The sequence below is a fragment of the Leptidea sinapis genome, chromosome 23 (assembly GCF_905404315.1).
Source record: "Leptidea sinapis chromosome 23, ilLepSina1.1, whole genome shotgun sequence".
Classification (NCBI taxonomy): domain Eukaryota; kingdom Metazoa; phylum Arthropoda; class Insecta; order Lepidoptera; family Pieridae; genus Leptidea; species Leptidea sinapis.
Window position 1 is genome coordinate 9054623 of NC_066287.1, and position 12910 is coordinate 9067532.

Below are 12910 nucleotides of genomic sequence, written 5' to 3' on the forward strand. Positions count from 1 at the left end.
TGAGGAAATTAAAAACTTTCATGTCTTAACAACGCAATAAAAAACTTTAAATATTTTTTTTAATAACCATAAAATGTATATAATAATCAAAGCTTCTCTCAAACTCAACCAATTTCAACTTACGTGTCCCGCATCGTTCATAGAATTTTGTTGTTTTTCAAATTTGTGTATTAATCCTAGAAGTGAGGATTATCACTTTAAAAACATAACAAATTGTTTAGATTTACAAGAGCGACATCTCAAGTCAATTTCCTAATATGCAAATATTGGGGTTGAGCAGGTTATCAACTGTAAAGTAGATCCTGTAGATGAAGCCACACCCTGAGAGTTGAACAAAGCATACAAGATTTTATAGCGATACGACACTCGAACGGTTAGCTCAGTACGTTAGAGCACCGGCACGGAACGCCGGAGGTCGTGAGTTCGTGTCCCGCATCATTCATAGAATTTTGTTGTTTTTCAAATTTTATTTGTGTAGTAATCCTAGAAGTGAGGGTTCTCACTTTAAAAACATAACAAATTGTTAAATTTCAACTTAGATTAGTTAGAGTTATCACTTCGCACACCTTTTTTATTTATTTCTTGCAGTACTTGGTATACATTTTGATTGAAGAGATTACTAATTATTAATCTTACTTTATCTTTTGTCTAGTGGAAGCAGAGGGCTGCGGCGTCGGTCAACCTACACCAGTGGGCGGTTTCGATTTGGACTGTCATTTTCATTTGTGTTCGACCCGGCCGGCCGCCTGTGCTATTACTGGTCCATGGTTGTGTCACTGGCGTTCTTATACAACCTATGGGTCATCGTTTACAGATTTGCGTTTCAAGAAATTAATGGTGAGTTATAAATGAGATTATTTTTTTTAGATAGAGTTAGATTATTGAAATTTTGGTAATGGTACCAATTTTGACTTGATAACGTGTAATAATAATAATGAAGAGATCCGTAGGAAAACCAAAGTTACTGACATAGCCCAAATGATTGCGAAACTGAAGTGACAGTTAGCAGGGCAGATGGCCGTTGGGGCAGTAAAGTCCTCGAACGGCAACCACGTACGGGAACACGCAGTAATTTAAATAATACAGCCCGAGTTATACAATAAAAACGGAGCTTTCTATAGGTGAATGAATTTTAAAATCGGGGACCCAGTGCTCTGTGAGCAGCTGGATCACTTGCCGTTGCGTAGAGATGTCGCTTCATTGTGTGTCTTCTACAGCAATTATCACGGGGAGTGTTCCAAAGAGCTGTTTAACCTGATTCCTGCCGCCGAATACCACCTTCGCACGACACGCCACAAGTCAGGATATCATCCCCACCATCTGGATGTGTGGCGGTCCTCCACCGTGCGGTTTTCAAGGAGCTTTCTTCCACGTACTACAAAGCTGTGAAATGAGTATCCTTGTGCGGTGTTTCCGGGACGATACGATTCAATAAAAACCTACCGTAATGGGTAACTTCCTTAAAGGTCGGCAACGCTCCTGTGATTCCTCTGGTGTTGCAAGACATTGCAGACGGCGGTGATCACTTAACACCAGGTGACCCGAAGGCTCTTTTGTCCTCCTATTCCAAAAAAAAAAGTTTATAGTTCTTGATTTATCTATTATTAACTGTTACCCGCGACTTCGTTTGCATTTAGCAGTGCTACCAAATTAAATGGTGTTCTCAAGCTGCCATCGTTAAGGCAACTTACGTAAGAAACGTTTAAGTTGGACCGTTTTTTCTCCAACTTACCTTGCAAATCAGACTACCTCGAAAAGTATTTTCATTGTTTTTCTCACAAATAATGAGGCTTTCTATTGGTTATACAATTTTGAAAATCGGTTCAGTAGATCCAGATATTACTCCATACAACTCACAAACTATACCTCTTTATGACATTAGACCAATGATATTTAAAAGTATAGATAGGTTACGTAGACAACATTCGGTGTTTGAAAATGATACACTAACGCACACATGAATAATTTAACATTGCAATAGCACACTACATTACGATTACACGTCAAAGAATGATAGTAAATGCAATTATCGCAAGCGAAAAAGAGATAGATAATTTGCTAATTGCTTCGTATTTGTATAGAAAAATACAGTTAATTCATCAGATATGATTTTTTACCGTACACCGTGATTTATGCCTAAATTACGATTCATTCATGAGTTCATGTAGTAAAAGCTATAAAGTAGTAAAACTGCATTAAAATTAGGTAGATAATGTGTCATTGATGTAATATGATACAGCCACATTAATGATATCAATTATTTCTACATAAAATAATAAAAAACATACAGACACCAAAACAAAACCGAAAGGTTTTCAAACCCAAAAAGTTTTAAGATTACAATTATTATTTTTTGTATCTTATATTATTTATGAATGTCTTTTTGTTGAGGGTTTATTACAATAAGGTAATGGGAGGAGAAGAAAATGATCCAGTGATTCTTCTGCAGTTAGCAAGGGATATACTGAAAAGGACAGTGTTACTGAAAAAACTCCTACGTGAACAAATAGCACTCATTGTCTACGTCCGCTACCTACCCTAAAACTTGTTTTAGTAGTTTGATAGTTCAGCTACCTATATACGCACTTGTTAATTAAAAATTATTACATTTTGTATTACATTCACTGCAACAATGACTTTTTTACATCATTTCCTAAAATATTCTACCTCGATCATCCCGCAACAGACAGCATCAATATTTTGTCATTTCTGTACGTTAATCTATGATCGGCTTGGCGGCGATCGGCGTTGTCATGGCGACATATTTATTTTGTTAGATAAATAATGAATTCAAATAAAATTTTATAATTCATGATTTTTTCATCTTCCCATAACACAAGACGGCGATTTAATGTTATACCTATATCAAATTGTAAGCAATTCAGTCAGCAACAAACGCGTGTGTACCGTTTTTGTATCGAGAGAGCGACTACGACCAAAGGAACCAATTGACTCAATTTAGGCGATTGATTTTCGGCGCGCTTGTGACGTATCTACCTCTTTTAATACTATAATATCATTGCATCAGACAAACAAATTTAACAGATTTATATGCGTACTTTAAGTTTGTGTGTCCGTTTGACAATTGCAATGGAATTTCCCTTATGATTTCGTTCTATAGTGCAGTTAAAGTTAATCCTTTGACCATGAACTATCTGTATCTAAGAATACTGCCAAAATCAGTTCAGCACAATTTTAAGAATTGCTTTTACAGTATGTGGTGAAAGTGGAGGGCTGTTATTTTAGCCTTTGTAATATATTTGTTGAGTTTAACTTTTGTTTCTGTAAAAGGTTTCCATTTTCAATAAGAAATTACCTTGCCTTACCTAAAGGTTGCTTGAAACGAGCCTCAATAGTAATTTTACAACAGAATTGGGAGCAATGTTATATATAACTATTATATAACTAATAATAGTTATATAACAGTGTTATTTATAACATCTTAATCATTTTGTTAGAAGCTACGCTGAATAATAGACATTTAAGTGAGAATTTAATTTCAACGTCTCTTAATAATAAATAGAGTTCAAACAAATTGGCGAGAAATTAATAAAAAGCAATAAGGTCTCATCACGAATCAAATTTAAATTATAATTTTACGCCCACGCTATCCGCAAGTGACAAAATGGTGCTTTTAAATAAAATTAAAGTTTTAATTTTCTTCTCTTTCTGATGCAAAATACATCCATAATTCAGACAACAACTTAGATTAGCGACGACTTGCATAGTATTAAAGCATTTAACATAGTTTTCCCAAACTTGCTCACTGGAAAATTAAATGGCTTTTCTGAGTTAAATGTCTTTCACTGAAGACAATGTGATACTTTGAAAGGCATGTCTTATGTTGACATTCCGGTCGCCTTTTGTTTTGTTTCCTTTCCCAGCGATGATAACTTTTACTGAATTATCTTAATTGTTACGACAATGTGTACATAATTACGTTGTATCACACCTAATTACCATAAATTTTATGGAAATGTTGCAGAATTTCATGTGGATGATATTCGAACCATCAATTTTCCGTATAATTATTTTACGCAGTCACTTATGTTTTGTTGTTATTTACGTAATTAAAACAAATGCCTTCAAATTTTACAAAGTTTTTAATATGATGAGTTAATAAGTTAATATTATAATATACATTAATTTTTTTATGACAATAAGGGACGAGGTGAGCAGGACGTTCAGCTGATTGTAATTGATACACCCTGCCCATTACAATGGAGTGCTGCTCAGGATTTTTGAAAAACCCAAAAATTCTGAGCGGCAGTACAATTGCGCTCATCACCTTGAGACATAAGATGTTAAGTCTCATTTGCCAAGTAATTTCACTAGTTACGGCGTCCTTTAGATCAAAACACAATAAAGCTTACACATTACTGCTTCACAGCAGAAAAAGGCGCCGTTGTGGTGCCTATAATCTAGCCGGCATCTGGTGCTTCCCCTGGTAAATGCCCAAAGTCGCCTCTTACGACACCCTTGGGCTTGGGATTTTCCTATTCTTTATACACCTCTGATCCCGGTCATGCACATGGCTTATATAATAAGATCTATTATAATCATTATAACACTAGAATTAAGGGATTGCTTGTTACTAATTCTAGTATGCTTCATAAGATACATAATAGCTTTAAGGGTAAATGTATACACTTTTATAATAAAATCCCAGCCACTGTTCAGGCATTATCTAAAAGTAAATTTAAATATTTTATTTAAAAATGGATCTGTCGTAAATCCTATTACTCCACAGCTGAATATCTAAGTGATCGGACAGCCTGGGACTGGATTATGATTGTTTTATAGCAATAGCAATGACAGTACAATATTGTATATTATTGTAAAAAGAGCGCAAAAGAAGTAATGCTGGGAGAGTTTCTTGCGCCGCTACTTCTCTCTCAGAGCGCCATTTGTTTCCGAAGTGGTAGTAGTATCTAGTATTTTAGAAACGACATCAAAAAGAATTCTAAAGGAATCAATTTTGAGAAAACAAATGCCTTTTATGCCATTAATATGAATTATTTTTGTTTCAGGTGAAACGATCATAGTGTGGTTCTGTTTGGATTACTTCTCGGACTTTCTCTACCTGGCGGATATTCTGTTTCACTTTCGAACCGGTTACTTAGAAGACGGCGTGTTACAAACAGAGCCGGCGAAACTCAGAGCACATTACATGAACTCAACCACCTTCTATATAGACTGTCTGTGCTTGTTGCCACTGGACTTTCTCTATCTTTCCATTGGCTTCAATTCAATTCTGCGCTCTTTTCGACTTGTGAAAATTTATCGCTTCTGGGCGTTTATGGACAGAACAGAGAGACACACGAACTATCCGAATTTGTTTCGTTCGACAAGTTTAATTCATTATTTATTAGTGATATTTCATTGGAACGGGTGCTTGTATCATATTATATATAAAAATAATGGTTTCGGTAGTAAAAATTGGGTGTACCACGATACAGAGACTGCGGATGTAGTGAAACAGTACCTACAGAGTTATTACTGGTGTACGCTGGCCCTTACGACGATAGGTGAGTTTAAAATTCATTATTTTTTGCTTATATAATTTATACGTCTAGAAAGAATGTAAAAGCAACTTACTGACCTGTATAAATACCACTGGACTGGCTGTCAAAGAGCTTTTGTGCCTGTTTTTTTTAAAGGTCAGTGCATTAGCTCTATTTTGAGCAACGCACGCACTCTACAACAAAATGGCATACGTTTCGCGAGTGTAAGACGTAGCTTGTCATGCACACTAACGTAATAAACCTGGCCTGTCTTCATGCGTTGCCTAACAGCAAGAGGCTCTTTCTAGACATATAATTTATCTAAGATTTATTGTATGTTATAAATCTTTAAATGTGCTTTGTTTGAGGTTTTTTTGGGAAAAAGCCAAACATACATGATATTCTTGCAGGACCAACACTTTAATAAAATTTCATCAAATAGGCTTAATCTAAGGGTTTTTTAATCGTCATTAAAAATATTTCTTATCAATAACTGAATCTACCATATGTTCGAAGGGAGTAGAGTTCTTGAGAATAACATTTTATTACAATATACATAATGGCCACTCTTTTAAATCAATTCTAGCAGTAATATATATACCAAATTAGTTTGTGAGGTGCTGCATCGAGCCTTTGGAGATATTGAATTGATTTTTCTTGATAGTACAATAAGTAGTGTTTTACGAAAAGTAACAATGACACACACCACACACACGCACACATGATCACACACACACATACTCACACGCACGCACACACACACCTCCACACATACGCACACAGACATCCTGTTTGTATAGTATTTTTCTTTTGTCACATTATATTTTTTAACTTAATTTGTGATCCCTAGTTTTTGGTACTGTTAATTTTAATTGATATGGAAGAGCGTGGCCTTCTGGCACAGTTGTTTATCCACTATTATGTTTGTACCATTTTTGTTACTGAATAAATATTTTTCATTTTTCCATTTTTCATTTAGATTTTATTATTGATTCGAGATTATTTAGAATATATCTACGAACGTACACAATTCTAAATCTGCGTTCCGACATAGACATTTTATTCCAATACCTGCTTTTGACATTTCAATAACTATTTAGATCTGTGGAAAGTTTTGTTGGTGTAATTTTCTTAACTATTTTGGTACTTTTACCTTTTTTTATTCTTTGTGTGCTTGTTTTTCTTGCCAATTGTGCTCAACATAACTAGCTTTACGAATCGATGTTAGTGTTTTAGTGATGTTAAATAAATATATTTGGATTTAGATTAGACAAGGCAGATTCATGAATCCATATGATTTGTTTTTGTCCGTCGGTAAGCATTCTGTAATCCCCGCGCGTGCTAACTTTTTTTATCATTCGTGTAACATGGTACAGTGTCACTCTATATCTTTATTTCTTTGGCTATAAAACATACTGACGCTTAAAAGCGGCCAATTCGTCATATATTTCATACGCTCGCAGCTAATTATAGATAGCGTTTTAACGCTTCCGTCATTAAAAAGTTTTTTTTTGGAAATAAGAGACGAGACGAGACGCAATAAGGGACGTTCATCTGATGGTAATTGATACGCCTAACCATTACAATGCAGTGCAGATTGAAAAACCCAAGAACTCTGAGCGCCACTACAATTATTACGCTCGTCACCTTGAGACGTAAGATGTTAAGTCTCATGTGCCCAGTAAATTCATTAGCTACGGCGCCATTCAGACCGAAACACAGTAATGCTTACACATTACTGCTTCACGGCACAAATAGGCGCCGTTGTGATACCCATAATCTAGCCGGCATCCTGTGCAAAGTAGCCTCCCACTGGTAAATATACCGATAGTATAACCCTCGAAATATTTCCTTTTTTGTACAAATTTTACAGAAACTTTGGCCGTTCATAATTTAAAGTCTAAAGTAAAACTCTAAAAGTAAAGAAAACATTGCGATACAAAAATAATAAAATGTTAAACAATTATTTCACATATTTGTAAGCACTGCAAAAGTTGGGAAAGATTCTGCGGACGCATAGTTAAGCAAGCAGATAGCATTTTTTTTGCACTTGGCAGCTCTCAGTTTTCAAACATCTGCCAATACTTCACAACTAGTACATGTGAAACAATCTTGTGTTGGTACTGATCTGTTGAATGTTTAAGAGTTAAACAAGAAGTCTCTTACATAACATATTGAATGGTTGGCTATAGTCCGACAACTTCGTGCGTGACCGTCCCACGGGGTGACGGACGGTGGCGGGGACGGGGGAAATAATGATGTCTGCAGGTAGTGGGTTACGGCATTCTCACGCGTCGCCCTTCCCCGCAACACCACCCGCTACCCGCTGACATCTTATTACCTCGTCCTAGGGCTTCCAATGCCGCCATCCCGAGATCTCGGTATTGCGGATCCCGCGCCCGTAATCCCGCATCTCGCGGGATTGGAAAATGGCGTGCATGCGATGCAAAATAGGATAATCTGCATGAATTCTTAATAACTGAAGTTATTAAGTGTTTCGTATTTTGGTGATGTTTATTGATACATCATTTTAGAATAGAATAAAAATTTAAGGGTGTGTAAGTAAGCCCTTAAAAGGAATATCGCCCACAAGTGTGGAAGCAGAACGGGCATTTTCTGTATAGGCAATAGAGTAAAATACGCAGTAGTTTGGCAGACGACAGTTTGGAAATGTTGTACTTTCTTCGCAAACATTTTCAGTTAATATCAAAAGCTGAAAAACTTAATTATTAAGTAATAATTTATCAGTTTAAAATGTGTTTTTTTTGGTTGATTTTGTAATTTTGCGTTGTGTATTTTTTGAAAACGATTTGTTTTGTTTGGCTTTTTATTCAGAATTTGTTATTGTTTTCTTTTTGTGAATAAAACGGTATAATTTGATTGATCTCATTTTAATAGTAATATGTACGTAAATAACGGTGGTGTTGATAAATTCATTGTTTCAAAATATGCATATTTTCAATATGCGGGATCCCGCAAATACCGAGATCCCGCGGGATTGAAAATTCGTACTCCCGCAAATGCCGAGATTGAGTATTATTTATTAGTAGTATATTATTAGTATTCTGAAGAAGCTAATAACTCATCCAACCATTATTTAAATAAATTTTATTCTAACCAAGAAAATCGCTTTTAATCGCTCACTAAAACTTTCGTACGAATATAATTGTCCGTAGTCGCATTAGTTCAACTTCTGGCAATACTAGTTTAGCTTGGCCTAGAACGTATCTCTGTTCCAAATTTCATTTAAATCGGTTAAGACGTTTGATTTATCTTAAACCAAGAATATGCTAAATGTTTACAAATCGACATTTTGCTTATAATTGGTTTATTCGAACGTATAACTTTTCCCGCGTTTATTTGCAAGTCTACTTGACATTCGGAAAACTTCAGAATTATCATTGTATTGACAGTGTTGTCAGCGATATAGTCAACATTTTGCAAATTGTTGGTTTATTCTCATGTCAGTGGTACCACACCAGGTTTATTTGTAAGGCCGCATATGTCATGTTTTTATGATGACATTCCTATGAAGAAATCATATTTCGTGCGCACACTCTTTTCTGTGCCCTTTACGCTTAAGAAGCTCGGATCTATTTTTTTATTACTATTCTAAGATATCAAAGTGGATCATATCAATAAAAAGTTCCAGAGTGTAAGTCTTAAATGAAGTAAGTTTGAGATAAGTTTGAGAAATTGTTCCTTAAACTATGATAACCCACCATTACCCACCAAACTCTATCTACTAGATAAGTGAAATTACTGGGTAAATGAGACTTAACATCTTATGTTTCAAAGAGACGAGCGCAATTGTAGTGTCGCTCAGAATTTTTGGGTTTTTCAAGAATCCTGAGCGGCACTGCATTGTAATGGGTAGGGCGTATCAATTACCATTAGCTGAATGTCCTGCTCGTCTCGTCCCTTATTTTCATAAAAAATAAGTGAATGCAGTTAAGTTGTTACTTCCAATATTATTTCTTCATAAGTCTAGAATATTTGCGTTTCATACAGTTAACAAATCGAGTTTTTTCTTTTGAAACCCTTTTCCTGTCCCATTAACGTCAAATATATTTTTAAACTGAGAGAGAGAGAGAGAGAAAGATTAATAGTAAGTATTTAGTGGAGGACTTAAAAATATTTATTAACCTACTAAAGGTTATAATTTGGCAGATATAAAGACTTTTTTGGTATCGAGGTAGGTGGGGATCTTTTTTTATCGTTTATCCCATGTTGTTGTGTATGTCTTTTGATTGATCATTCAAACGTATGAAAAACAATTTAGTTTCTGGGAATCGTACGTGATATAAATATATTCAAGTCATTTATCGCCACTAAAGTGAGCATTACAAAAAAAATTGTATATTACGCACCTAGGGAGAAAAGTAGGTCATTCTCATCCGCGGAATATTGCGTGACAATTGCGGGTAGTAATGCTTTACTCATATCACGTGGTGCGTATACGATTTATCCTCCGTTTCTCTCCTGGCAAGACGACTTTTGGCCCTCGTACCAGGGACTAAAAGCGAGCTTTTCACCAAGTTGGAAAAATAATATAGTACTTTTATGTTAGTAATATAATAATGTTATTGTGATGGGCAACTGCTACATTAGGCGTGGATTTACGCAACCAATCAAGTTGACCTCACATTGTCATACTTATGCGTGGGGATCACCTTGGGGTAAGTATACCCGCCACCCATACTATCTCGTAAATTCAAATTCAAACAAACTATTTTATTCAAAGTTTTATTTAAAAGCATTTATTGAACGTCAAAAACTACCACCGATTCCAAAATGTATGCCTCAGACCTGAGAGGAACGGGCGCAAGAAACTCAGCGGGCTTCTCGTGTTTTATAAAATCCGACACAATATAACTTCGTTTAACAAAATTTATTCTTAAATAGCCTAACACACAAAATTGGTTATGCATTATTGGGTTGTCAGCTAATTCTAAGTCTCGGTAAGAATTTTATTTTGATATTGGTGCGTAACGATAGTTTCGTAACGCTAATGTTTGGATGAAATTTAGTTTTTAAAAACTCAAAATTGTCATTTGTGTTTGGTATTGACTCATTATTTCATTATTAAATAAGATAAAAATATTCATGTTTACTGAAAATAAAATAAAGATCAATCTAAGAAATACAAAGTAGTACACATTTACTGTGTTATTACAAAAAAGTTAAACATGCGTTGAACACTTGTTTTAAAAAAGTTCTATTACAAATCTGTGTCATTCTGCTGTTTAGCATTCAACAATCTTTAGACATTGCTTATATTTAAACATGAGTTTAAGCTTGTCTAGAACGGATAGACAGATAAATGATAGCTGACAAAAAATTAGTTACGTTTCTTTAATTGTTCCTGTACACTTCAGTTTATGTTTCTATGTATATCTTAGCTAAACACTGTTTTGTAACAAAAAAAGATAAACTCCATATTAGACGTCTTTATGTTAGGTCACTGTCTAACAAAACACGTGCCTAAGCCATGTTTAAATGATTGTTTGGTATAACACCATTAAACTTTAGGAGCAAAGGTCTTCTGGCTCTATCACACAAAACAAAAAATTGTATAGAGCTACAATGGCAAAATTAAGATGTGACGTCATATTTTAGTATCTATATATCACTGTCTAAGCAGTTATCTATATTAAAATACAAATAACTTTTGAAGTGAAACTTCTTTAGAATCGTTGTGATTTCAAATCGGATGCAACGGAAAAAACGACAGGTAAGAGACACAAATACAAAAATGTGTAGGATGAAGCCGGCAAAGAATGAGACAGAAATATGCATACTATTTTATTTTTATGTATGACGCGAGTAGGTATACCTTAATATATTCTTATGTCATACGCACGACTTATAACTGCATAGACACCAGGAGAACATAAATATGGTAGCGGTGTTAGTAATGTCTTTCATAGCGGTTGAAATCACGTGTCATCCTAGCAACATGTACCAGGACTTCATATGCAGTTTAGAGATTCATGCACAATGCAGGTTTCACTTCTGAGTACACATACTTTGTACACACGCAATTTTTTGTTATTTGATCATTTGAATTAGTGTTTCATCATTTTATTTTGTTATGAAATCGAGTTTTATAAATGAGTATTATGTTAATAATACTCATTTATAAGACTAAACTTAAAAAATAAATTATAATATATAAATTTAAAAAACTAAACTATTTATAAAAGTCAATATTATGATTTGAGTATAAATACCCAATTATGTAATATTTTTTATAGCAGCAGGTATAAATACTTAAACTCTCTCAAAGGAAATATTTGTTGAATTAAATACAATGTCTAGGTAATATTTTGCATTTTATAGCGAGATACAGGTGTTGCAACAGCTTGGCTTACACCCAAAAGACGTTATATTTGGGTCATTCTCACTTTAGTAACTGTTTAACCTACGTTAATGCGAGTCACTTTTTAACGGATAATACTTAGTAACTATACTCTATACTTATTTAATTCTAGCATCATTTTGATTTAAAAGATGAATAAATGTTTGATGGCACTGGACGGGGCATACCCTTCGGGGTATAGAAAAATGTAGCAAATACATCATCATCAGATCTGATCATCATTAGATCTGATCATCATCAGACTGGCAAAGAGTGGAAGTATTTGGAAGGTCTTCGATGTATACCTGCCGCTATTCTCTTATCCAAATGTTTTGAGTTTTCTTTAGTGTTAATTCCGCCAATATTTGTTTTTTAAACAATTCGTCACGTGTTTGGCCTCTACACAAGGCATCCTCAGGTCATGTTGACTCGCCAAAATCTGGCACGATACTCATACGCATTTCTGTTATTCAAATTTATTTTTACGGAGAAAGGAGCAAATACACCACAGACTGGTATCCCAGAAAGCTAAACTGGAAACGGGGAGGACAATACAGGTGATGGTCAGACGAACTAAGGGCAATAGCATGCAAGACATGGGTCTAGGATAGATAAAGATAGAAAAGAGTGGCAGAAGTTGGTAGAGGCCATTAAAATGATCCGTTTACTAAAGTTTTTTTTTAATGAACATAAGGGATGAGATCAGCAGGACTGGTAATTGATGCGCCCTGCCCATTACAATGCAGTGCCGCTCAGGATTCGTAAAAAACCCTAAAAATTCTGAGCGCCACTACAACTGCGCTCGTCACCTTGAGATATAAGATGTTAAGTCTCATTTGCCCAGTAATTTCTAGCCGGCATCCTGTGCAAAGGAGCCACCCACTGGTAAAAAGTAGTTGGGGGATAGTTATCAGAATTGATAATTTTTTTACACAGGTGCGCTTGGCTTCACCTAAAAAAGTGCATATGATATACAAAATTTAATATACAAATTTTAAATGTTTTTGTTAATTACGAAAATTATTGAAGTTACATATTTTACATA

The 12910-nt window shown here is 34.9% G+C and overlaps 1 protein-coding gene across 1 annotated transcript; it reads right to left on the bottom strand.

Annotated features, from left to right (window-relative positions):
- Positions 1-719: 719 nt before the first annotated feature.
- On the bottom strand, positions 720-5383 carry LOC126971292 (uncharacterized). The gene is given in 2 exon segments (XM_050817516.1): positions 720-832; positions 5038-5383. Coding segments are annotated over 2 exon segments (459 nt in total).
- Positions 5384-12910: the final 7527 nt, after the last annotated feature.